Source organism: Odocoileus virginianus, chromosome 7 (genome assembly GCF_023699985.2).
Source record: "Odocoileus virginianus isolate 20LAN1187 ecotype Illinois chromosome 7, Ovbor_1.2, whole genome shotgun sequence".
NCBI classification, from domain to species: domain Eukaryota; kingdom Metazoa; phylum Chordata; class Mammalia; order Artiodactyla; family Cervidae; genus Odocoileus; species Odocoileus virginianus.
The window spans coordinates 1602455-1629728 of record NC_069680.1 but is presented as its reverse complement, the minus strand read 5'-3'; the positions used below and the strand labels follow the sequence as shown (position 1 = coordinate 1629728).

Genomic DNA, 27274 nt, shown 5'->3' with positions numbered 1-27274 from the left:
TGTATTAGAAAGTCATTCCTTTTAATGGCTGAATAATATTCCACTGTATGGCTATACCACATTTGTTTGTCCATTCATTGTTGATAGACATTTGAGTTGTTTCTACTTTTATTTTTTTGCTATTGTGCATATTGGATGCTACAGAGTCTTCTCTTTTGTTTTGTCTTTAAGTTTCAGTTTTCTTTTCTGCAAAGTGGGTCTAGTAAAACCTGCTGCGAAAGTTTGCTCATATGAGCACTGAGTGCTTCTTAAAGCTGATGTGCACACAAGTCACCTGGGCTCTTGTTAAAAGCCAGATTCAATAGACTTTCCATCTCTGACAAGTGCTCAGGTGATGTTGATGCTGCTGGTCCAGGGACCGCACTTGTTTCTCACCTGATTTCTCAGCATCCTCTGGCTCTTAGTTCTCAGAGGGAGTGTTCATCGGGAGCATCTCCCATGGCTTTAAAGTGTCCCAAGATGTTCAGTGAGTTTCTCTCCAGCACTGTGGGAAAGGAAGACGCCCGCCTTGCTCCTGCCCTCTCTGACCCGAGTCCTTTTCCTCCCAGCGGTCAGCTCTGTGAGACCCCTCCCAGACCACCTGCCCCCAGGAGCCCCTGTGAAGGGACTGAGTGCCAGAATGGGGCCAACTGTGTGGACCAGGGCGATGGGCCCGTGTGCCAGTGCCTCCCCGGCTTTGGCGGCCCTGAATGTGAGAAGCTGCTCAGTGTTAACTTCGTGGATCGGGACACCTACCTGCAGTTCACGGACCTGCAGAACTGGCCGCGGGCCAACATCACGCTGCAGGTGCGTGCCCGGGGCACCCGGTCAGAGAGCAACAGGGGACCCTGGTCTCAGGTCAGAGCACCATCAGGACAGTGGGGAGGACTCTGAGTTTGGATGTGGGTATCAAGATCTCAGCTTGAACTAGTTTAAGCACAGTTGGGAAGGTTATTGGGTCACAAAACCAGTCTCAGAGAAGGGCAGGGGTGGAGGTGGTCTCATGGGTGACTGGATCCAGAAAATCAAACTTACCAGGAGCTCCTCCCACCATCTCTTGTCTCAATGACTCCTCAGCTTCAGCCTCCAACGCTGCAGACAGGCTTTCTCCATGTGGCTGGAATACGGCCACAGCTAGCCCTGTGTTCCCTTACTTTGCCATTCCATGTCTTAAATTCCACTGAGAACATCATTATGTTGAGGGAAAGAAAAGCAAGTCCCACTTCCACAGCATTGTTTGCTAAACATTTCTTGGGGGAGGGAGAGTATTGCATATCACATGATAAAAAAAATTAAACCCTTCTTTAGTCATCTCTTTCCCCCAAATTCCATTCCCTGTCCCTACTGCCATGCTACAGTCCATGGTGTCGCAAAGTCGGATACGACTGAGCGACTAAACATACACACACATCCCAACCTCCACATCTTTCTTCTCTCTTTTATTTGTCTTCTTCTCTTTCCTTTTTCTCAGAACCTTTTAGCCTATCAAACATGCTCACTCTGCTCTCCATCACCTGATCACCTCTCCAAAATCCTGTCCACTCACATTGTCCACATGCAAGACCACAGCTAATTTAACTGTTCAACAAAATAAAGCTCATGGAAACCCTGCCCAGCCATTGCCTCGGGCACATCCTTGGAGAGGCTCGGTTTAGCCTGCTCTCCCACTGCTGGCTCTCCCTGCCAACTCTAGTTGGACCACAGTCAGCAGCCTCAGGGAAGATCACTAATTGGCCTGTCTCAGGCTACTTGCCCATCCCTGGACCAATCACTGAGTCCAGGGGGGACAGGGTACTATGATTGGCCCAGACTGGCCCACGTATCAGCTCTACAGACCAGGGGGTCAGCATCTTTCCCAGAAGAGGGACAGAGCAGGAAAAAACCATCATGGCTCCCACAGCATCATCACAGCAGAATCTCTCTCCCGAGGCACAACTCCAGCTTTTGCTTGCTTGGCTCCAGTGACAAGTGCTTGCTTCCACGGTTGTTCTAGCTATTTGAGAGTCTTTCTGAATTTGCCCTCTCTGGAGGTTCCATCCTGGTCCCAAGGCAGCTTCCTGAGGCACACAGAACAGGATAGCCCACAGCTACCCTAACTGTTCTCTCTGGGCAGATGGTCCCAAGCTCTTATATACCCCCAGCACAGAGTTTCCAGGCCCCAGCTGGCCCACCTGTCCTCCCCTGGCCATGGCCGGACTGGCAGTGGATGGGATTCTACTGGGGTTGGGGGAAGAGGGAGTGGGAGAGAGGACCCACTGAAGGCTATGTCTCTCACACAGGCAGGGGAGGACAGTTCTGTACGCATTTCTCTTTTAATGGTGGGTCCTCCTTCTGCCCCACCCGCCAGCCTGTGCTGCTGCTGCGTGGGGTGGGGTGGGAGAGAAAGTGCCATTGCCATAGGTCTCCACGGCAGAAGACAATGGGATCCTGCTGTACAATGGGGACAACGATCACATTGCAGTGGAGCTCTACCAGGGCCACGTGCGTGTCAGTTATGACCCGGGCAGCTACCCCAGCTCCGCCATCTACAGGTAGTGCTTCCTCCTGCCCACCAGCTGCCTTCAAGGGCTGGGGGGGCGGGGTGGTTGCTGCCACAGAGAGGTCTTCTGGGCCAAGAGCAGGTGGTTATCAGGACTCCCAGAGACCCGGGCTGCCCAAGTGGAAATGGCATTCAAACCGCCGAGTCCAGTCCCACACTGGGTCTGAGGATCTGGGGCCTGAGCTGTGGTCCCAAGCTTCCCCATCCCACCACCGCCTCACCGGGGGCTCCATGGTGAGGAGGGGAGGCTGATTAGTTGGAAACCCCTGCCTCAAACTCCTTAGCTTTCCCAAGAGAGTCCCCCGAAGGGGAACAGGAGGGGCCAGGTCAGAGGCCACCGAGTTCCCACAGTCCTTTCTCTCGGAGATTTGGTTTCTTGGGAAGCGGGTGCTGGACCAGAGGCCTTTCTGGGGAAGTGCCCGGGCAGGGATGGGTCAAACTGAAGGCCATTCTCTGGGGTGGGGGCACCTCATCTTCTTTCAGCACTGAGACGATCAACGATGGGCAGTTCCACACAGTCGAGCTGGTCACCTTTGACCAGATGGTGAATCTCTCCATCGATGGCGGCAGCCCCATGACCATGGACAACTTCGGCAAACACTACACACTAAACAGCGACGCCCCCCTCTATGTGGGAGGTGAGGACCTGGCCTGGGTGGAGCTGTAGCCAGCCCTCCCCGGGCCTTTCCATTGTGTGGTGGTTATTCCAGGTGGGGCCTCTCTAGCCCTCTGGCCTGAGGCTTGCCGGGATCAGGACTGTCCTGTGGGGGACATTCCAAGGTGGCAGTGAGGGTGGGGAGGTCCTAGTAAATGGCCAAGCTGCTGGTGGATTGTCCTCCTTGCCTGGAGCCCACGCTCCTCGCTGCCCACCCCAGACTGACAAGAAGGATGGAAATGTGGGTTGGACCTGCAGCCTGGCCTGGGAGGGGGCTTGGCCTTTCCCAGCCACCTTTTGCATGGTAGCCACCTTTCCTCTTGGCTTTAGGCCAGAAGGGGGCTTGTCGGTCGTCCAGGGTCCATTCTTGGGGCCCTTGGGAGTCCCACGCATAGACTCCTTGCATCAGCTGGGGACCTCCCAACGGGGCTTACAGGCTTCTGCGGGTAGATGACCCCACCCAGCACCTGAGAACGTTTCTAGGTCCCGATTGGACAGGTTTCTAGCTGCAGCAGGGCCATCTCAGTGCCGTGGAGGGCTTTGCTGAGACTCTGGACAGGTATGAGGGATGGGGTCTTGGATGTTAAACCCAGCTCTGCTGTTTACTGGTCATGCAATTTCTTTGAGCACGGAAATCAAAGGGGTTTCAGCAGCTCTAAAGTCAGAGGGTTGCTGTGAAGTGATGACCACGAAAGTGAGTGACAAAGTGCTGTACACACGAGTTCAGGGCCCAAGTCCTTCGCTGCTGGGAGGTAAACGCTGAGCTTCTGGGCAGGAGCCTTGGATGAGGGTGGCCAGGCTTAGGCACCCAGAGCGTCTCTTGTCAGCTGATCACAAGGAAAAGAGCTTTTCCATTTCTCCTGGGAAGGAAGTCTGGCCCCTCTAAGGTGGCAAAAGAAACATTGGCTCTGGGTTGCAGAGACTGGGGGACAGATGCTGAGGGTACTAGGGAACACTGTAGATATGCCAAGCAGACCTCAGAGTGGGGTGCTGGGCATGGTCTGAGCCCAGCTCAGCCCAGCTCTGACCCCTCCCCCCTCCATCCCAGGGATGCCGGTGGATGTGAATTCAGCTGCCTTCCGCCTGTGGCAGATCCTCAATGGAACCAGCTTCCATGGCTGCATCCGAAACCTGTACATCAACAACGAGTTGCAGGACTTCACCAAGACACGGATGAAGCCAGGCGTGGTGCCCGGCTGCGAGCCCTGCCGGAAACTCTACTGCCTGCATGGCATCTGTCAGCCCAATGCCACCCCAGGGCCCGTGTGCCACTGTGAGGCCGGCTGGGGGGGCCTGCACTGTGACCAGCCAGCCGACGGCCCCTGCCATGGCCACAAGTGAGCCCTGCCCACCTGTGGGTTCCCTTCCCTCCCCCGAAAGTTCCACTTCCCCATGGTGAGGAAGTGTTAGTTACTCACTTGTGTCCGACTCTTTGCGACCCCATGGATTGGGGCCCGCCAGGCTCCTCTGTCCATGGAATTCTTCAGGCAAGAACACTGGAGTGGGTTGCCATTCCCTTCTCCAGGGGATCTTCCTGACCCCAGGGACCGAACCCGGGTCTCCTGCATTGCAGGCAGATTCTTTACTGTCTGAGCCACCAGGCAAGCCCCCATGGTAAGGAAAGACTATACATTTAACCACCAGATTGGACCATGTAGCCTAACACAGGGTTTTTATTAATTTTTCTTGGTTTTCAGTTTTTATTAACAGGCAAAGGACCCTAGGGACAAACACAGAAGGACATTTTGCTCCCTTTGTTTCAGTTTTGGGAACTGAATAACAGCCCGTGAAGCCCAGGGCTGCAGGGCTGGTGGGGGCTGGGGAGGGCTCCCCTCGGGTGGGCTTGGACTGGCTCTGGCCTGTCCTCACAGTGACTCTTCTCTGTCCCTCCAGGTGTGTCCACGGGAAGTGCGTGCCTCTGGATGCTCTTTCCTACAGCTGCCAGTGCCAGGATGGGTACTCGGGGGCCCTGTGCAACCAGGCCGGGGCACCTGCAGACCCCTGTGGGGGCCTGCGGTGCCTGCATGGCCACTGCCAGGCCTCAGCCACCAAGGGGGCACACTGTGTGTGTGACCCCGGCTTTTCGGGCGAGCTGTGTGAGCAAGGTCAGGGGCCCCCCTCCTGACATGCCCTCTGCAGGGTCCCTCCCCACAGCTGGCTTTAGCGACTTGACTTTTCTTTTCCCCAACCTCAGCGGCCCCTCTGTGCCCCTCTCCCCTCCTTGGGGGCAGTAGTGCTCGCAATCTTCTGGGCTCCGAGCCCCACCCTCAGACCAATGCTCTATCTCTCCCTGGCCCAGCTTGCTTTGCAACCCCTTTTTCTGGGCTCAGTGCCCCTTCTGGCTGGGGTCTCTCATCATAGAAGAGACGACCAGGGTAATAGCATCTTAGCCCATCATCTTGGGACCTGGAGAGCAGCAGGAGGTCTGAGAGTTGGGGACTCCTTCCCAGGCCCTTTTCTGGCCCACATGACCAAGATGGTCAAGGGTTTTCCACTGAAGGGGGTAGGGAGGAACCTGAGAAATCCAGAACTCAGGCACCTTCCAGTCCCCTAGGCCAGACCCTCTGGGTCCAATTCCGTCTCTGACATCATTGCCTCCCAGGCTTCCAGCCACTTCTTGAGCCCACCTTACTGGCGCAGCCCAATCTGTCCTGGAGGTCCTTGGCTGCTAGAAAATTCTTCCTTTCCTCTGCCCTCACTGTGGGTCCAGGAGGAGGCGTGTGCATGTGCATGCCTGGTAGGGAGGATGCGGGGATGGAGGTGGGGTTTGAGAGCACAGAGGGCCGGGTCTAAGGCTGCTGTCCCCGACTCCTGCTCGTTTTTCCTCCTCCTCTTCCTCCTGCCTCCCCAGGGCAGTGCTGGCCCTCGGGTGTGCCCTGAGGCTTTCTCTTGGTGTCTGTCCCATCCAGAGTCCGAATGCCGGGGGGACCCTGTCCGGGACTTTCACCAGGTCCAGAGGGGCTATGCCATCTGCCGGACCACGCGCCCGCTGTCGTGGGTGGAGTGCCGGGGCTCATGTCCGGGCCAGGGCTGCTGCCAGGGCCTGCGGCTGAAGCGGAGGAAGTTCACCTTTGAGTGCAGCGACGGGACCTCTTTTGCTGAGGAGGTGGAGAAGCCCACGAAGTGTGGCTGTGCCCTCTGCGCGTAGCGCCTGGAGTGCACGGGGAGGGGAGAGGGCGGGAGAGGGGGCGCGGCCGCAGCAGAGACCGAGTGGCCGGCATCTGGGCCGGGGTGCGGGCCATCACCACGGAGTCGCCTAGGCACCCCGCCTCTGGTGGCGGGTCGGGCCAGAACCACCTTTCTAAAGCCGAGGGCGCCGCAACTGGCGGGGCGGGGCGGGGCGGGTGGGCGTGGCCCGGGCTGCAGTCCGCCCTCTCCGGAAGTGCCTTGCACAAATAGGCGCTTAATAAATATTTGTTGAATGAATGTGTGCGTGAGGTCAGGCCAAGAAGTGCAGAATGGTGACACCTCCTCTTTGCCTGCTTCCTGGGTCTCAGGAAGGGACTGCCCCTTCCCAAACCAGACGTCCCCTCTCCCCTGTGGCCCAGGCAGGCCCCCTTGCTCCCTTGCCCCCTGCAGATAACCTTGAAGTACTCCCAACCTCCCCTGGGGCAGCCGGCCTGGCTCTTGGCTTTTGCTGCCCGTGGTAGGCCGGGCTGCGGAGGGGAAGGGCGCCCTCCTGCTGGCCAGGACGGGACCAACCCCTGCCCCTCGACCCCCCACCCCGGGGGGCTGAATGGAAGCCACTCCTTGCTTGGGAATGGGCCTGGGGGTGGCAGTAGATCTTAGGACCAGACCTCTGAATCCTAAAGTCATGGGATGACTTAACAATTTCAAGGAGGGTGCTCGTGTGGAGAAAAATGACCGCTGGGATTGCTTAGGGTGGGGACCCCACCAAAGAGGACAGAGGGGTTCTTGCTTCCAGCAGAATAAACATCACCACCTCCTGACATTAGCCACCAAGGAGGCATTGGTCCTGGGCTTCACCAGCCACGAGCCAGCCAGCCATCACCTGCTGGCTAGCCCTTGGCAGAGGTCTTTGGGGCTGTAGGGGGATTGGGCCAGGCTGGAGGTCCAGGGAGAGGTTTCGTCCGGTGTAAATTGGGCTCAGAGCTCCTTGTACTGCAGACCTGTTGGGAGCAGTGGCTCAGACATCAGGAAACCTCTGCTGGCTCTGTCACTCCAGGCAAACTTCTTTCCCATGGGCCTCAGTCTGCTCAGCTGATGGGGAGGTGGGATGACTGCGCGACAAGGTAGACCCTTCCACTGTGGCTCCAGGAGAGAAGCTGGAGGAGTCGGAAGATCTATTTTCATTAATCACATCAGCAAGTATTTACGTGCCTAACCGGGGCTGGGAACCGTGGGTGTTCTGCTCTCACAGATGGACGTGAACTGAGCATCATAGGAGTGACCAGGATGCCTGGGAAGAGAGCTGAGCTGAGTGAGGGCTCCAACCCACAGACCCCGGGCCCGGCCAGAGCTGCTCACTCTAGGTGTTTTCAAGGAAGGACTCAGTATCTGAAGAGCCATCAAATAAATGGCCATGTGACTACAAGGGTTTCTTTTCCATGCATAATGAAGACGTGGAAAGATGATCTTTTCACCTCAACAGCAAGCTGGCTGGAAGGAGGATAGGTCATGCTCTCCTGTCCCAGTATCTCCCCAAGAGCGTGTTCTCCTGGGGGCCCCTGATGGGCAAGGAGGGTGAGCATGTCCCTTTCCTGGGTCCTTCTATCTGTAAACAGAAGGCAGGGTTAGGGGGCTGTGTTGAGGTGGGCCTTGTGCCTGTGGGCAGTGGGCAAAGTCCTTGATATTGGGTATTCTAGGGCCTTCTACAACTGACTAAACTTGGCACATTCCACTCCCCTGGGACTCAGGCCAGTGAGTTTGTGTCCTGGGAGCCCTGCAATGGGAAAAGAACCCTGCCCTGCCTACTTGAGGAGGTGTTCTTGTGGCTGGATCTGCCCCTCAAAAGGGGCCAGGTTCTATTTTCTCAAAACTCTGAGCAAGGCCACAGCACCCCTCACACCCATGGGCAGCAGCCTGGGCCTCTCCTAAGATTGCACAGTATCCCTGTCTTACCTAGACTTTCTGGGCCACTGCGGGACCCTGGAAAGCAGCCAGCACCAAGCTGGGTTGGCATGAAAGCTCAAGTGTAGCTAACTTGTCCCTTTCCATGGAAGAGATGGTTCTGGAACCCACCAACCTTGAGACACATACCTTCCCCTAGCCACCACCATTGCCTGCTGACTTGCAGAAGCCACTCCCTGGCCTTGAGGGGCACTGATTGGCAGGGCCTCTTCACTCTGCAGATAGGTGCTGGCTGCCAGGAGTCCTGCAGTCCTGGGGTTGGGAGGGCAGAGGATGAAGTTTTTGGAGTGTTAGGGAGCACTCTGTGAGCTGGCCGCTGTCCCCATCCAACCCTCCACCACACCCCACCCCAGCTCCACACTCATCCTCTGTCGAGCTGGAAGATTGGGATCCATCACAGAGCGCGTACAGCAAGGGGGCCCAAGAGACCTGTGTGCCCCAGGATCAACTTTCCATCAACTGAAGCACCAACCCAAAAGTTGCTAAGGAGCTGGACCACCACGCATCTTGCCTATTTGAATTTGGGCCCACTGAGTCCAGGGAGAAAGCTCCCACGAAATCACCTGAGAAATCCTTTCCAAGCCTTGTCACCCCTTTGGTAAAGACCTCCAATTCACGCTGATGTTGCCATCGGCTGATTCCACTGAAGAGACAAACAGGGCCAGTCCCGTGGGTGCTGCTGCTTTTGGCCAGCGATGTAGGCGGCAGTGGCCTGGGCTCCCCCTGCAGGTGTTGGAAATGGAAAAGGCTGGACTTTATCTCCTCTTTGCCTGCTGTTAGCCTAACCATGAAAGTATCTCTTTATACAGAATACTTAACAGATTCTAATATATATTTGTATTTCATTTTGTTATAGTATTTTTATATGTTAAAGTCAACATCCAGTGTCTTGTTTTTGATTTTCAGATGCTACGTAGTTGTGATGTTCTGTTTCGGGGTGGGGGGGTTTCTGTAGTTTTGTTTGGATCACTCCTTTAAAGAGACTGGTTTAGAACAAGCCTGTGGGGAGCCACACCTGCCCTTTCCTGAGAAGCTGTTTTAGAACATGTTGGATATTGTCTGTTGTCTTCATGTGAACATGACATGGATTCACTCGGGTTCTGCCTTGTTGATGTCTTTTTCTGCATCACGGGTGAGGCCGGGGCTGCTGACACGCACTCTCACACAGGCAAGAGTTTCTGGGCTGTCCATCAACCAGCCACAATCAAGGGATGGAGCCCAGAGCCAGCACACGTGGGGCATCTGCCCTTGTAACTCTCTAGTCTGCCTGAAGTAGCAGAGAAGGTCTGTTCGTCAGGAAGAAGGGGAGGTCTGGGGGGTGACCTGGTCATAGCTCCCTGGAGGTGGCAGTTTGAGAACAGGGCCCAACAGGACACAGCACACATGAATCTGGGGACACTGTCCATCCTACCTTCTCTTCAGGTGTCACACCCACATTGTGTTAAGTTTGTGTACCCAGCCACACCCATATTTAACCTGGCCCTGAAGGTTTCAGAGCATCCGGGCAACAGATTCGAGCAGTGTGACCTCTCAAACTGTCCCATAAGGTTGACCTGCCAGGCGCCAGAACAGTGGTTCTTAGGCATCGGTGGATAAAGGAGGCAAATGTTCCTCTACAGTGGTTCTACTAGGATTTCAGACCACAGAATTGCACTATGTAGGATGTGTCACCTGCGTGTCTAGGGGAAGACAGGCCCTGGCAATTGGGCCTGCTGAGTCAGGCAGTCAGTCTGGACAAGGCCCCTGACACTAAGGGGACCCGGCTGGCCCTCCCCTGATGCATAAACCAATCTCCCATTCGTGGTGATGTTCATATAAAGCACACGGAAACAGCACACTGTCACCCTGGAAGTGGACGGTGATGGTAGCTGCAGCGCCTTCAAAGTAATCAAGGATTTGGGAGGAAATGTCACGAACCAGTTTCAGGGGATAAAGTGTGTTCAAATAGCGTTGCCAGCTCGAGTTTGCAGAGGCCAGCAGGTTGCCTAAGTGAGCCCCCTGCCCATCAACTGTACTGCCACTCCTGCTACAGCAGTCAGCACAGGGACCTGGTTCCCTCCTATAAAGAGCAAGGGACAAACAATAACTGATGGAGATTGTAATGACCTGAAAGGCATGCTTTCCAACCTACCCAGCTTCAGCGGATCCTGCCATGTGCTAATTGTCAGGTCTTCATGATCTTTTTTTTAAAAAAAGAGAAGCCAGGAATCAATTTTTATGTAAACACTTAGTTTTTAGATGTTTTTTAAATACTGGGCTAAATTAAACACAGCTGTCAGTCACCAGTCCGCAACCTCTGAGTTCCAGTGGCAGATTTCACAGTTTTAAGGAAATGCCCAGCTAGAGGAATGGGCACAGCAGTGCTTGGTTGGAGGGTGGAGGCAGTCAAAGGAATGTCCAGGCTTTCAACTAGAGTTGCCAAAGTGGGTTAGCTGCTCAGTTGTGTCTGACTCTGCTACCCCATGGACAGTAGCCCACCAGGCTCCTCTGTCCATGGAATTCACCAGGCAAGGATACTGGAGTGGGTTGCCATTCCTTTCTCCAGGGGATCTTCCCAACCCAGGAATTGAACCTGGGTCTCCTGCACTGCAGGCAGATTCTTTACCATCTGAGCCACTAAGGAAGTCCCAGAGTTGCCGAGTTTCCCTGTTCATTATCATAGGCGATAATGAATCTCCCTATGTCCTGAGCCCTCAGAGTTAGAGATGACCCCTCATCCCAAGCCAGTCTGCACCTCTCAGGTCAGACTTCAGTTCTTCTACCACAGGATGAATACTGGAGGAAAAGAGGACTATTTTAACAACAAAAAGTCCTAATCTTGAACAAGGTAATTCTCCAAGGTAAGTGTCCAGGCTGACTGCCAGCCGCCGGATTATTTCCATTGGGTTCTGCGTATCAATGGCCAATGTCAGATGAACCTGTTAAAGAAATCACGGTTGATTCCATGAATCACTGGCCTACTGGATCCATCAACATGCCCATCTCCAGGAGAATTGAAGGACTTCCCAGGTGTCACTAGTGGTAAATAACCCACTTGCCAGTGCAGGAGACGATAAGAGATGTGGGTTCAATCCCTGGGTTGGGAAGATCCCCTGGAGGATGCCATTGCAACCTACTCCAGTGTTCTTGCCTGGAGAATCGCATGGACATAGGAACCTGGCAGGCCATGGTTCATAGGGTCACAGAGAGATGAACACGACTGAAGCAACTTAGCACACACACAGGAGAGTTGAAAGACTATAATGGAACAGGTCATGAGGCAAGTAGATGGAAGGATTCCTGCCACCTTTCTGCCACAATCCAGCATGGGCTAGGGAGCTGGGATGCTGTGCACTTCACCCCCTAGATTTAGCAATGAGGTCAGGAGCATGGATTCAGGTGCTCCCTGAACCTCAAGATGAAGCACTAGTGTCTTCCCAGTTCTGCCATGGGAATTCCCAAGGACCATTCATTGGGTTTCCTATTCTTTGAAGTTAGGCATAACTCACAAAATGGCCATAGATCTAGCAAACAGATTTAAGTCCCAGTATCGGTGGCCTAGGCCAAAGTCATATTAAGTATTCTGGAGTTGTTTGTTTTAAGATTTTTTTAATGTGGATCATTTTTAAAGTCTTATTGAACTTGTTACAATATTGTTTCTATGTTTTGCTTTCTTGCTTGTGAGGCATGTGGGATCTGGGCTTCCCCACCAGGGATCAAATCTGCACTCCCTGCACTGGAAGGCAGAAGTCTTAACCACTGGACCATGAGGGATGTCGCAGGAAGTATTGCTTTTTGGTTCCCTCTGGCAACTTAGCAAATTTGCCACAGACTACAAGTTGAATGCTAGGTTTCCACGTGTTCTGCACCCTCTCCAGTAACTACACAAACACACTTTAATATCAAAGAAGTTTAATACACTGCAATAAAATAAGCGCCTAGGAAAAGCTCATGGAATAGATGTCAATGTTAGAGAAATCCCTCCCACACAGCCTCCAGCTCCACACCCCACCCCTCAAAACCAAACAAGAAAATCTGAAACAACCTAGGAAATTCTTCCAAGCTTGGATTTCATTGAGGGCCCCTTTACCAGTAACAAGAACACAGTTTCCTACACAGTCTAATAGGAAAGCAAAACACAGAAGCACAGAGTCCACAAGATTTCAATATTTGAGACTTGGTACATATTCAAAGTTAAAATAACTCCAACTTTTATAGCTATACATATTGTTTTTAAAGCAACTTAATATATTTTAAATTTCATATATACACTCTCAAAGGTTCTTCAGGTGAGGTATGTAAACATTGTCTAATGAAAATTTTTCAATGTTTCAAACCAACAAATTCACAGCATACATTGAATTTTCATCCATAACAGACACAGTATTTTCCTACACTCACTAACATAGTGGAAATCCAGGCCCAAGGGAAACATGCTGATCACCGGATTACCATTTGCAGGATTTCTCATGTCACTACTTTTGACAAGACCATCTTCACACAGGTCAGGAGCACACACATGGTACCGGGAAGGAGCGAGGCCCTCTGGAGACTGTCCTTGGGCATCTGGATCGCTGGCTACAACTCACAAGACAGCAAAAGAGGAGCACACCTGAACAACTACGAGACCGACCTCAGCAAGGACAACACTGGGAAGAACCAGAAAGACCTTTACAGGAACGGTAGAGATTCATCTTAGAGCTCCCTGGATCCACAGCTGGATCAGCAGCCCTGCCCTAAACTCATTCTGAAGGTTGTGGCCTAAAAAGAATAAAAAACCCAACACGGCACCTGAGCTTCAGTTAAATTGCATGGGCCTCCTAGGACGCTCTGGCCTCTCAAAGGCATTAACTCTAGCCTGAAAGGAGGACCCTGGGCTGTGCTTTTCATACAGGTTGGGGTTGAATTTCATACTATCATAATGCATATGGGAAAATAATGCCATGAGTTCACAAAGACGACCCATGCCTGCACGCAGGCATTGGCCAATGACCTTGGAGGAGCTCAATTTTGAAAACTACTTGTTCCCTGAGGGTAAACAGCAGGCTTCTATTGAGATTAAGTGAGGCTAATAAAGGGATTATTTATTACAAGGTAATAAGACTCAGGGAGCCTCAGGCCGGAATTCTATTTTACCCCCACATAATCTACCACGCTCCCTCCCTCCCTCCCCCTACCACAAGAAGTAGTCACCTTCCCAATGACACACATAGGTCCATTTCTTTCCTCTTGCTTGCTTTCAGGCGCAGCAATGGAAAGTTTTATCCTAATGCACCCACTTCGATCTAAAAAAACACTAGTGAAAAATTCCAAACACCATCATAAATACAAAAGAGAAGACATATTCCAAAAAGCCTAAAAAACTACATTATTCTATTCATGGTTATCTGGGTGTGGGGTATTTTTCATAAAGTTCAGGACGGTCACAAGGAGAGGTTGCTAAACAGCTTAGAAACCTGTTGGACTGGACACGCTGGGATACTTGGAGGAGCAACTGCCCTCTTTGCATGAACCTAAATGGGTTTAACCCCAGACACGCACTGGGGCTTTGGACATTTCAAACCCAGGCACAGAGGAATATAGGAAATGGGCTAGCTCTTAAAGGTAGGTCATATATATAGTCAAGGGACTTTGTATTGACCATTTACATTTTTAATGCAAAAAGTTCTTACATTTATGCTATAACCAAATGAGCTTTGCCTCAACTAGATTCTGTAAACCCTAAAAATTCATGGAAAATTGGTAATTTTTCAGTCTCTATGTCCAATTTTTGAGGTGTCTGGTCCTGGCAGATTTCTCATCCATTGCTAGCATTGTATAATGTGAAGGAGCGTGCAGACAAACAGAAGCAAAAAATTCAAGTACAGCAACCTCTCCAGCAAAGGCAAGAGGTCTTAGCAAGAGCTGTTCTACCCCCCACCCTATCCACTGAGACAAGGGCTAACGCAGAGCCCGGAATAAATGTTATTACCTAGAATCTTATTGCTTACGGGCAACACATCAGAAAGAACACCTGGAAATCTGCTCTGGGGACTGACCACTGACCAGTTTATCATACATACATGTGTGTGTGTGTATATATATATACATATACATATATATATATATAATATATACCATAACCAGATGAGAAGAGGGGGCAATTAAAGCTTGGACTTGATGTAACATTACAGATCAAATGCCCCAAACAGCTCTCAACCTGCTCATTTTTGTTCTTTCTCCATGTGTGTACTGTGTTATGAAAGGAAGTCCACTGCTCAAAATACATTCTTCTACAATACTACAATGCAAACCAACATCACTCGGAACATGAATCTGTATACAGCACATGTAATAAATATTTTTTTAAAAACTATTTACAACATTATTTCTTGTGAACATTTAGATGAGAGCAAAGTATTTTTTCCTGCAAAGGTTAAAAAAGTTTCAACTGTCTAGTTCAGTGCTAAATTCCCTGGCACCTAGTTACCCATTCACATTTCATCTTAAAATCAGATTTGCTTACAAACAGTATCTTAGAAAAAACATTCTCCAGCATTACTGTTCAAGTGTCTTCCTCATTTATTTAGAAAAGACAAAGGGAGGCCATAAGTAAATAGGCAAATTATGGTTCAAATGGATGACACGAATCCCTGCGTGTCCAGTCCCAAGCTCTCCGCAGGCCTGGAGCTACAGTTCTCAGGCCAGCCAGCCAGCTGGACAGCAAAGCTGTGGCTCAGACAGGGGTGCCCAGGAATGGAGCACAGGGAAGAGGAACACGATGGGAAAGCATCGGTTCCGTTTCATCTACGGGGACTGAACTGCAGATCAGGACTCCTGAGAAGTAACGCTGCATACACCTTAGAGCAGACGGCCTCATTCTGTACCATCGGTTATAGGTGGGGTTGACCCACATCTGTGCGGAGGCTTGTGAGACAGATAGGGGGTGGGGGAGGAGGCGGCGACGGCTGTGAGCTAAGGTGCTCAGCACTGTCGAGGTGAGGGAGGAAACAAGCTTATCTCCCCTGGTTTAAGAGAGCGGGAACAGGTGTCTTTCCTGAAGGTGAGAAAGACTAAAATACATCTTAATGCTTTCTTTAGGCAACCAGTGGTTTCTCCATATCCCACAGGTATAGGTTTGGATTTCCTTGGGGTTACAACAAGGGCTTGTCTCCCTGCACAGGCTGTTGAAATGTACAGTAGAATGGGCCAACTGCATATATAAGGAGTGGGTGGCTTGAGACAAGTCCCGATGCCCTGGCTGGCACAGCTGACCCCATCGTGGGAGACCCACTTTGTTTTGGGATGGGGTGACAGTGGGGAATGTGCTCAGCTTCCCAATGCAGTTGTGTCTGCCCCAATACAGTGAGGGCTTCAAGGTTTCACCCTTCTGCCTTCATGATGTAGTTTGGGGGTTCAGTGGCTGAGCATGGGAGCTGGGGAGGATGGGTTTTCTAGAAAGAACACTTTTTTGGAAAGCCCTTTTGACCGTTTTTGTTTGTTAAAATAAATACTTTCTATAGAAGCATTTGAACAGGAAAATACCACTATTTACACAGTGAAATAAATTTCACAGTGGTGTGTATAAATATGTATTATATATATGTATTTGAAATCACAGTCACACACTCTCCTAGAGCTATTAAGAATGACGAAATCACTGGTGAAACTAACAACCTTAAGCTATAGGGCTCTAAAACTCATCCCTACCTGTGGTATAAATATACAAAATTATGAAAATCTTGTTTGTACAGCATCTCTTCCACAAACTAGCTCCCAAATTCTACAGTGTTAGCTATAAGATGACATGAAGTGTAGATAACAGAAAACAATTTGAGTGAGAAAGCTGATAAAGCTGAATAGCATTTGGACCCAATGGCTAAATATAAGAAAGAGTCATGAAATGCTTGTAATATGACATACACATGTTCAGCGATGCACTCAAAAGGTAGGTGGCTTCCCAGAGAAGGTGTCTTCTGGAAGGGGCCTGGGGGCAGAAGAAGAGAGAAGAGGCAAGGTGCCAAAGGTGGGCCCTTAAAATGAGGTGATCTAGGCCCAACCAGGCAGGAGTGGGTTTCGCTGGCCAGGCTGGAGAACCCTGAACTTCAGTCTAAAGCTGCTGGTGTGCTGACAAGGTGCCATTGACATGCTGGTATTTTTAAGAGTCGAGAATGGGGGATCTGGAATGAGGTTCAAACAGGCAAAGACCAGCCATGTATGTTCACAAGTAATGATCAAAGCTTGGGAAGTGATAAACTTGCAAACATACTGTACACAAATACACTGTATGGTTTCTGGGGGTGAAACCAACACGCCCTGTACCTGCTGGGAGGGGCTGTATTCTAGGCTTTTGAGTTCATGAGTAAATCCATTTATGTTGAGCACTGCTGTCGAGGAATGTTGTTCCATGAGAGTCAAGTTCACCTTAACCCATAAACATGAAGACAATCGTAGTACTTTTAGTTTAAAAGACTTTGTACTTTTCACTTTAACTTGGTATTCTGGTAGATCAGCTTGAATGTCCACAATTCAACAAATATTCAATCCACAAAGGGATATGTGTTCTTTAATACACGAACATTATTTAGGAATAATGTGGGATAGCAGCTGTGTGCTAAGATGAACAGGCAAGAAATGGTAAAATCTAAAACGAAAGAAATGTTGCAGTGCTGGACTACATGAAAAAAATACATTTGTGCCTAAGTTACCACACAATTCGATCTTGAATGGCATATTGTAAGGATTGGGCAAGGATCAGTAAACCTTTTCTGAAAAGGGTCAGGTATTAAATAGTTTCTATTTTAGGCTATGTGGGCCACATGGGGTCTTTTTTTCTTTAAAACATAACCCATTATACCTTGTTTAATGCATTCCTCCAATCTCTGGCGGATTATACAACTATGGGCAAGTTGGATCTTTTTAAATGAGCAATCTACTTCCATGTGGCTTGCCTACTGAGCACTTTGTGTTAAATGGAATGGTCCCATGCAGGTGAAAGAGCCTCTGTCACCATGCTCACCGGCCCTTCTGAGCACTGATGTAAACCACCAGGGTTCTGGGGAAAGGATCAAAGGGAAGGTATTGCAAGAAAATAGCCAGCACTGGCTCAAACCAGAGGCAAAAAAGCAAGAACAAGGATGCCTGCAGAGTGCCCCAGGCGATTGCCTGGGTCCTCAGTACAGCATGATGAGCCCTGAGCCGGGAGCAGTGTCGGAGCACTCTGGGGCTCTGCCTCAGCATGGCTGGATGTCTTTAAGGGAAGGGAGTCAGACCTTTGTGTCCTCCAGCCCATCCACTGGAGATGACAGCAATCGGCTCTCATGTTTCAAGGGATGAGCTATATCAAAGGCTGTCTCAACAGGCTTCCCCAGATTCTGCTAGTTTTAACTACAGTAATCTTTTTGCTCTTTTTTTCCCTGAAAAGGACTTGGGAGCAAGCCTGGGGCAAAGTACACAATGCTGGGATGTGAGGACTGCCTTGTGGATGCCTGACACAGACATGACTTCATACTTGGAAAAATTTCAGTATTTCAGTGGCTATCAAGCCATAAGAAGGTAAAAACTCATAGTAAACAATTCAAATGATAATTATCTGTTTCAAAACATACGAAACAGTCATTGTTCTAGAGCCACTGACAAAATTTTATCAATCCTTCATTTTGATAAAAAACATAGAAACGGATCCTTGAGTTTTGGGGAGGGAGAAGACAAACCTTGGAAGTTAACTGGATTTAATCTAAAGATACCATCCATAAATTCTGTCACATTCAGGTTATAATATGCTCCAATTTTCTATTATTCTTTCTAAAGCACTTCAAGCTTCTATTTTTCAGTTGTTGGCTTGCTTTTAATATAATTATTTTGAAAGAAGAGTGTGTGACTGAAAAAAATAGTGTCAATACATTTTCCTAGAAGCTGGCCAGAACTATAATAAACAACAATTTGGGTTTGTGATTGGACTTTTTTTCCCTCTGTGAAAAGGCTTTTCATATCTAAATGTAAGGTTAAGAAAACTGAAGAGCCACCTAACGAAGTCTCAACTAACTTTGAAAGAAATAAAATCTTGGCTTACTTGATTAGTAATAAACAAGAAGTGAAGCTAGAGTCAAGTCTATGATAAAAACTGAATGAAAGGAGAGGCCCAGGCCACATACTTTTAGAACTCCAAATGCCTATTTGCTCATGGATTCTGACTAGAGGCTAAAGGTGATGGGTGATTCTAACAGGATGTGAGGCTAAGGCAGTTCAGGTTTCAGGAGATGGTATTTGATGTGCTGTGGCAACATGTCTCTTTCGTAGCATGAAAAAATAAAGACGAAAAAAAGAACAAAACTGAGGTAAGATGAGGAGGAAGAAGAAGAGGATAGAGAGAAGAGGCAGAAGAAAGGAGAAGATAAACCAGCAAGGTTTTTTTTTTTTTTCCCCCTGAAAAAAGATTCTTCTCTCAGGCATGGGTCAACACACTTTTTTTCAAAGGTCCAAGTAGTTAAGTATTCTAGGCTTTGTGGGCCACGTGGTCTCTGCTACAGATACTCAACTCTGCCGCAAATACATACAGCCACTGATAATACCTAAATGAATGGGTATGGCTGTGTTCCAATACATTTTTATTTACAAAAGCATGACCAGCCCACAGTTTGCAGAACAGTGAAGGATCATCTGTAGGCCAAATGAGAGCCTGCATGGGCTGATCTGAAACCATAAGGAGCAGGCGGTTGGGGTACCCTTGGCCAGCACCTGGGGAAATTCCAGTTCTGTCCCAGGGAAAGTGACCAGATACCAGACTCGCCGATGGTGGCACTCACTACGGCATCTCCAGCTTGCCTCACATGGCACGTTGGCCTTTCTTTCTTGGCTCTTAGGCCCAGGGCTCAATAGGCAAGCTGCCCACAAATGACAGTGACAGCTTCAGTCTTCACTACAGAATTCATCCCAAAGGAGAAGAGTCCAAACTTCAATTCAAAACGACTGTCATGAAGTGATGTGTTTATTGATGACCTATCTGAACTGTGAGGAATTCACCTGCACAGTCTCATGATGCACAGAGGACCCCATTAGAAGAACCACGTTTATGAGGTGATGACTAATTACACCTCTTCCATCTATACTACACAGGAACAAGGAGGCATGAAACCCATGGCCTAAGATTATTTTTAAAATAAGGCTTGTGTAGAAGTCTTTAATGAAGTGCAGATACAACAGAACTGGCCTACCACAGGGAGCCAAGGGACTAGCAACTTCAGGGTAACAGACATGACTAACATTTGTACATACGTAGCCTCACAAGCAGAACAAAGGTTCATAGCCTTCCTGCTGTGCTGCAAGACTGTTAAAATGTCTGTGCCAGTGCCAGGGGCGAGGCTCTGGACCCTGACCAAGGGTGCAGACTCCAGGTGGTTCCTCCAAACCCGGGGAGCCTCAGAGGGTAGAAAATGGGAGGTGGAAAAGGACCTCCTAAAGAGGGCCCAGCTCTGGGGAGCTATGGTGGAGCTTCAGTGACTGCTTTCCAGGAGTCTTCCAGCTCCCCCAGAAGCTCAGAGGGAATACTGATGTTCTCTGGTCATCAATGTCAGCTCCAAAAGTCACTTCTCTCAGTACAGGCCCAGGAGCTGAAGTCCTTTTAAATTTGGAATCCAGAAGGTGGGACAGACTGCCTTTACGTCCAGTGCAAGCCACACTGCGACGACGGCTACAGGAAGGAGGGGGAGATCAAGGGGAGTCTTGAGTCAGAACCAAGTCTAGGCTTGGAGGTGTCTGAGAGACAGGCTTGCCAGCATCTGCTGTAAGTGTAAACGTGCCTTCTAGAGTTGGACCTCAAGTCTGCTTTTTTCCTTTTTCTATTAGTAAAGTTAACTGAATCAGCAAAAGTGAGATTCAACAAATATAATTCTAAACTTTTAAGTGTCTTACTTATGTAGAATCCCAGTCTATTTAAATGTAGTCTGTTATAAAGTGTAAGTTGATTTTAAAGGTGGTCCATTGCATTGGTAGGTGTATAAAATAAATAGATGCACATTGATATCTTTTCTCCAATGCTGTCTAGAATGGGAGAGGCGGCTATGATCTTGAAGTGATAGCTTTTAAAAATGAAAAAGAAATAAGAAAAGGAATGGAATGAATTATAACCTGCAACTGGAAAAGTGCCACCTACCTCCAGCCTGGCATCTCTCCCTAACCTAACCCAAGCACCCTGACAAGGTAGTCTGTGTGCAGCTACGGGGCACCTGGAACGTATATACAGGGACCTGATGTGGGCAGACCTCCACTGGTAAAGTCACCACAAAAACAATATCCAGTGACGACTCTATGAAAAGATTTTTCAAAAAAACTTTAAAACCACTTACATAGATTAAATGAACCTACTTAAAACACGTTAATGCTTCTGTGCAACTTAATGCTGAGGAAGGTTGCCAACACACACACTCAGCAGTTTCATTAATATAGGTAGCTCTGGAATGGCCAAGGTCAAAGATACAAAAAAAGAAAAAAAAGACTCATGGGATAGAGGAGACACTAGGGGGGGAACAAAAAGGCTTCTTTGAAGATAGTAAGCTTCACTATCTGCAAAATTCAACACCATGCTCAGTTTCCCATGAATCAAACACTTTTTTCTAATCCTATCCAATCTGCAGAAGTTTTCATTATATACAGCAAAACTTTAACAGAATGGGTAGAAAACTTGTTTTATCATGATCTGAATGAACTAATGCATGAAAACAGGTACATGGGGGTTTATCCAAACAGATTTCAAGCAATAGGGATGGAAAATCTTTTAATAAAAAGGACGGAGTAGCAGCTGTCCATACGAGCCTATTTTGGGGACAGAGCATGTCAGAGAAGCTGGCTGAAGCTTTAGCGAGCAAGACTTATTGGCAGAGTGGCCCAATGGAGATGCCGAGTACACACTGTGTTATAATAGAGCAATGTTACAGGCACCAAGGTAAAGCCAATACACTCATCTCAGGTCTCAAACAACATCAGTTACAAATATTGCAGCTCTCGCTTTTGAGCCATGGAACAGAGCCCGACGTGATAGAGGCCATTGTGATTCTATAAGCATTAACTACAGTGTATGATGTTAATCCATCAGAAAGGGCATCTACTCTAAACATGTACATTTCACACTGGAATACCAGCTGAGCATCAGCTCCTGGTACTGGGATGTGTGTGGGCACACAATGAGATGTTGGTGCTACTTTCTCCAACTGAAAGGCTGCTCTGACCTTTTTATAACTCTGAGTCTGGTGCCATAGTGATTTGGGGAATGCTCATGGAGACCCTAGGCTATATTTAAGCCATCTGGCCTATGCTAATTACTCAGCTCATGAACACCCTATCACACTGCATGGAGAAGAAAGAATTTTACTGTAGAACTGGGGAAAAGGGAGACATTTGTGGCTTTATAACCACATGCAAATACCCCCTAATACACACACACTCTTTTAAACTTTCCTATTACTGAAAATAACATTTTGGCTTTCTTTGAATACATAAGTACTCAAGACAAGAAAAATAATTAGAATGGTCACTCTTATCCCAATTGTCAAATTATGGCAAAAAGATATTAGCTTTTTTTTTTTTCTCCCAAAGTATGATGAAAACCTCATTAGTGTGCTAGCAAGCATGCAAGATCAAAAATGAAAAGGATGGGAAGAATCAGTAATGCAAATAGTTTGGGGGGTGTGAATAATTTTCAGAGCTCATATATCAGTATTAACACCTTGTGACACACCTTTTGTCCCACGGGCACATAATTTAGAATATATTTCCTCAAATGACAAAAGATCAGAGATGAGTGACCAACAACGAATATGAATTTTTAAAAAGGGGTAACAGAAGTATTAATCTTTTATAATAACTATAAATTCCCTCTGCATTCTCCACATACTGTAAAAATGATTTGGTTTAGCTTTCAAATATCGTTGAAACAAACAAGACAGAGGGAAGTTCACTGCCGGGGTCTGCAAAGAGGAGCATCTGTTTGTGTACTGACACTGCAGGGCGGCTGCTGAAAAGCTACTTTTATGTGCATGATGGTGGTCTTCTTGGCTACAGTACAAGTGCTTGTGCATCAAGTATAAAATACAAGCCTTTAATCACATAGATCAGCTTTTTAGCTTTTGTAAATTTAAAAACAAAAAGGATAAATAAGGCACTGTACTTTTAAAAACTAAAACTGCTTGGTTCCAAGTTTAAAACCCAAGGAACAACCAGAATATAATATATAACTTCCCTTACTCAGCCTCAGAGAAAGACTCTGCAAGTTCCCTTCTCCATCTGAGACGCACTTTCTGACATCTTAAATTGTGGTGTTCTCCATTAACTGCAGATTTGAAAGGCTTGATAAGCTTATAAAAGCAGATTTAGTTAATGCAAAATAAAGGGTTACTTCTATAGAACAGTTTTAACTCTGGGCTACCGCCCTGCGAATCACTTTGCATCCAACCGCCTTCTTTTGCTGTGGGAAGAGTCCAGCTTTGCCTTCAGCTTTCGCTTTCTCTGGGCCGCACTGTTCTCTGGGGTTTTTGTCGAGGGTCTGGCCCGAGTCTTTCCACTGCTCTGCTTTCTATTTGTGGCTTTCTGTGGCCTGGAAGAGGACTCACCTGCCCCTTTTTGCTTTGCAGATTTTGTCACCGGATCTGAGGCAGAGGGCTGGGTAGGTCTTTTGTTTGCATTCTCTTTTTCTTTCCTGGAGGGCGGGTAGCTCTTCCCAGCTAACTTTTTAGGGATCTTCACTTTATTCTCTCTTGAAGCTGTCTTTTTGGGCAGCTGGCTGCTTCTGTCCCTTGCGGCTGGCTTCTTGGCAGCGGAGATTCTGGTGGACCCATCAACATGCCTTTCTTTGCTGGCCTTCATCGCAGGCCCCTTGTCCTTCCTGTCCTGAGTGCTGCCGCCTTCTGTCCTCTTGCGTTTATTCTGAACCTCTGCTTTTGGCAAGGCCTCAGGCACCTGCTTCCCTTTCCTTGCCTTCGTTCCATCCGTGCTCTTGGGCTTAATGGGAAACCCATCCGCACCGACTTGCAGGGCGAGCTTGGGGGACATCAGAGGGTTGATGCACACACTCTTGCAACTCTGTTTGCTTTCCACAGCCGGACCAAATGGGCTTTCGACTTTCTCGTTCTTGATCAGACGCTGCTGGGCTCTGAGCTTTCCTCGAATGTTGGAGTATTTTCTAAGGATGCGGGTACTGGCTGGGGTCGGTGAGTTGGTGGGAGGATGGCTACTTCTACCTTCCTTGACCTCCTCTACACTCTCTTCAGGACTGGGGCTGAGGCTCATGTCACTGCCATCCTCTGGCTCCACTTGGTCGGGATTCTCTCGAAATTTAGCCCAGAGCTTCTGTGTTTTCCAATTGTTCTTGGCAGGAGTAGCTCCAGGAAATTTCTTCAAGTGTTTTTTCAAGCGTTCGGCCTGTAGTGAACTGGGGTACAGGCTGGAAGGAGGGTACTTCTGAAGAGAGTGCTTGACGGGTGGGATGTCACCTGGAAGACGAGTATTGAGCTTCTTCACAATGACCAGAGACCGGGTTTCAGTTGTCTCTAAGAACCACTTACAAATATTAGATAATTTAAAGTTTGTCATAAACAACATCTGAACAGGAGAAAACTTCTGAACCTCCAGTGAACCCCGACATTTCCGTGACCTTTTCTTGCTTTTCCAAATCTCCTTCAGCTTATCAGACTTGTTCCTTGCCCTTGGTGTTGGCTGGGCTTCTTTCTCCAGCTGGATCCAGCCCTTCTGAACTTTCATGTACTGGGCATTGAAGTTGGCAATGAGCTCTTGGTTCTCCTCCTCAGCACACCATTCCACAAACTTCGGCTGCTCGTCCACCACGGTGTCCACATCACCCTCATCGACGGGATCTCCACTCTCGGAAGCTGCATTTTCCTTTGTGATTGGGTTTCCTTGTGCTGCTTCCTTTTCGGAAGTCACTTTTATAGTATCCAAGGAGTCCAGAGAATGAGTGTGTCTTAGGTTGTAGGTGGAGGAGGTCAGTCTTGTAAGCCTTGGGGCCCATTTTTGGGGCACTGCAGTGTCATCATTTCCACTACTTGATGATCCCAGCATGCTAGACGGCACGTCATCACTATCGCCATCTTTATGCTGACTGTCGGCACTGTCTATTTCATTCACGGCCTCCTCCGTCTCCTGTGCAGGAACAGGTCCTGGCTTCCCCTGTGATTGTTCTGGGAAAGTACAAGGTATGCTTTCAGAGGGCTCTTGAGTGCTGTTCTCACCTAATTTAGACTGAACATAGATTTCCAGTTTCTCTCCAGGCAGGGGCTGGCCAACTGTGGCTAAGGGATCACTGCTGGGGAGAATACTTCCTTCTTCCCCCTTGACTTCTTTCACCAGCATGTTTTTAAAAGTCTGCCTGGTGATCACCCCACCCCCTTCAACCTCCTGCTCGGTGTCTTTCTCAGGGGTGTTTTCTTTCTCAGGGGTGTTTTCGTTGACAATTGGGTTTTCAGTGTCTTCCGGAGCTTTTGTATGGAAGCCTTCAGTAAGGAGGCTCTCGGGTGTTGTCCCAACAGGGTGCCCTTCTTTTTTAGAGCGTTTTGCACCAGAACTTTTAGAAACCTTGACGTCAGCACTAGGAGAGGAAGAATCTGAACTTTGATTTTTTAGGCACCTCTCGGCAGAGGAAGAGTCTGCAAGTTGACTTCTGAGACACCTATCAGAGGCCTCAGGTAATTTTCTACCTTTTTTCTTCTTGTCCAGATTCTCTTCAGGTGACTCAGAGTTTTGACGGCATGCATCTTTTTCTGAAGGATGTTTGACATCACCATCCTCTGCCTCTAATTTTCCTGTACCGCCTGCTGCCTCACTTTCCTCAATCTCACTGGGGTTTTCACTTGTCAAAGTGCTGCTTTCCTTCGAGAGTGGGTCAGTGTCCAGCTTCTGAGTGGCTTCGGTCTCGGCCTCAGTAGCGACACTTGGCTCTTCCTCGGCCTTTCCTGGGCTCGTGGGAGGATCCAAGCCCGCAGAGGGACTTTGATTTTCTGAACACAGAGGGCTTTCTTCTCTCTCTGCTGTTTCAGGAGGGGAACCAGGCCTGGGAGCAACATCGTCACTGCCTCCCTCAGAAATGCTCTCTGTGGCGGGAAGCAGGGGACAGTCTCGGGGTACACTCATCTCCTCTGTACTCAGCAGTTCAACTGGCTGCTGCTCTTGTCCAGGGGAAGACATCTCACTTCCTGTGGGAGCTGAGACCATGGAGCTGCCTTCTGGTGGGTCCTCTTCAGGAAGATGAGCAGGGAGGGGCCGCTCTGGGCTGGAGGCTGCTGTTTCCTTTGATGTGGGGGAGCCACTCGGGTTTGCATTATTCGTCACGGGGCAAACCTCTGGCTCTTGAGATGCCTTTCCAGGTGATGCATCTCTGTCTCCTTCCGTCAGAGGGGCTGTTTCTTCACTAGGTTCTTCAGGCTTGTCTTCTCCGGGATGCTCTACTTCTACTGTAGGTTGAGGTGCTGACGTGACAAGGGTCTGCTTGGGAGTGACCACTGCCTCTGATGCCACGGTTGAGCAGCTCGCTTTTTCTTGGGAGTGTAAATTCTTGGCCAGCGTGCGAACGGTTGGCAGCTCACAGCAATCGCCATTGAAAAAGTATCCTCGAGTACTCTTCCTGGCTGTTTTCCGAGAAGATAATATCGATCTTTGATTCTCAAAGTGGCATTCTGTTATTGGCTGGCTGATATAAACGACATCACACTGGTTATCATAATCGTTTATCCTCAACCCTGATGCCCTTTTACTTTTCCGAGCTGTCTTAATGGAGGTGGATATCATCTTGGTTCGTGAGTGTCCATTTGATGTTTTGTGTACAGGTGGCATGGGGCTGGGGGCTAACCAACCATCTTTGGAATGATCAAACTGGCCCTTATCACTGGGCTGTAAATGGTAACCCATTTTATTTCTTCCTAGGGAGTGAAGATGGTTCTCTTGCTTTGGCCTTGAATCTTGTTCACATGCCTCTAAGTCCTGGCGTAAAGGTGTTTTTGAGCTACATTGTAAAGCATTCTCTTTGTCAGCAGTTCTAGGTGAATTCCCCATAAACCCTGAGTCCCAAGCCTCTTCTGATAAAGCTTTGAATGAATTTCTTTGAGAAACAATACAGCTGTTGCTCTCCTCATTATTTTCAGCTGCCGCTTTTACTGCAATTAGATTTTCTACTAAAGCTGCGCTCTGCACATGGTCTTTACCATCTTCACATATTTTCACATCTGTGTCTTGCTCCTGTTCAGTGGTCTGCCCCTCCAGGTTCTTAGAGATGCGGTGGAAGTTTAATGAGGAAGAATTCGGTGCAGTGAGGTATCCCAGAGTGGAATTATCCATTGAATTAGGTTTAGTGGTTGGAAGTTCAGAGGAATCTTTTTGGACAACAGTCAGAGTCTTCTCTGTTCCATCTACAGAGTTTGTCTCAGGCGGAGGCTCCTTTAGGGCCTGCTCTGTCAAATGTGGAGGGCTGTGGGAGCCTGCAGAGTCTATGGGCAAGTCTACAGAAGTAGAAGACTTCATGTTGAGAGACAGAGCATCCTTTTCTGTATGTCTGGAGCTGAGCTGGGCACAGCCAGCATCGCAGGTAGAGGCGTCCATGGCTCCAGAATCAGAAGACTGCAGGTCCTCGGAGCCGGGCTGAGACTCAGTGTACAGATCGTTCAGAACACGAATGAACTGCTTCTGATGATGTGTGCACAGTTTGACCATAAACTTCTCCAGTGGGGACTTCGACTGATGGTTAGAATGTACTGCTATTGCCTCTGCTGAGTTCTCACTAGACAGACAAAGAGAAAGAAGAAATCAGTATGGTCATTCTCCAAAGAACCATTTTTACATTATGAAATTCATCAGTGTTACTTATGTTTTATTCTCTGTCCAAAACTGCTTCTCAGGGCCCATATGCTATTTATTCAATAGATTAGGAGCATCTACTCAATGAAAACATAAGGCCAACCCTATAATATTTTCAATTTTTAGTGACAATTTTTAAAGTGATTATTCACAAATAATTTCTATCTTATAAAAAAGAAATATCATTGAAAAGAAGTTTT

The 27274-nt window shown here is 48.5% G+C and overlaps 2 protein-coding genes across 10 annotated transcripts in view; one reads left to right on the top strand and one right to left on the bottom strand.

Moving 5' to 3' along the window:
- The window catches only part of SLIT1 (slit guidance ligand 1), a 167384-nt gene extending 158023 nt beyond the window's left edge, over positions 1 to 9361 (top strand). Inside the window, exons 32-37 of the mRNA XM_070469966.1 lie at positions 549 to 786; positions 2380 to 2510; positions 3002 to 3156; positions 4222 to 4510; positions 5067 to 5278; positions 6083 to 9361. Of these exons, the coding sequence (XP_070326067.1) occupies positions 549 to 786; positions 2380 to 2510; positions 3002 to 3156; positions 4222 to 4510; positions 5067 to 5278; positions 6083 to 6321 (1264 nt within the window). The 3' untranslated portion in view covers positions 6322 to 9361. The remainder of the gene's footprint in view (positions 1 to 548; positions 787 to 2379; positions 2511 to 3001; positions 3157 to 4221; positions 4511 to 5066; positions 5279 to 6082) is intronic.
- Positions 9362 to 12138: 2777 nt separating this feature from the next.
- The window catches only part of LCOR (ligand dependent nuclear receptor corepressor), a 130309-nt gene continuing 115173 nt past the window's right edge, over positions 12139 to 27274 (bottom strand). For all 9 annotated transcript variants that reach the window (XM_070469959.1, XM_070469958.1, XM_020907549.2 and 6 more), the window contains one exon: positions 12139 to 26997. In XM_070469959.1, the coding sequence (XP_070326060.1) occupies positions 22653 to 26997 (4345 nt within the window). In that variant the 3' untranslated portion in view covers positions 12139 to 22652. The remainder of the gene's footprint in view (positions 26998 to 27274) is intronic.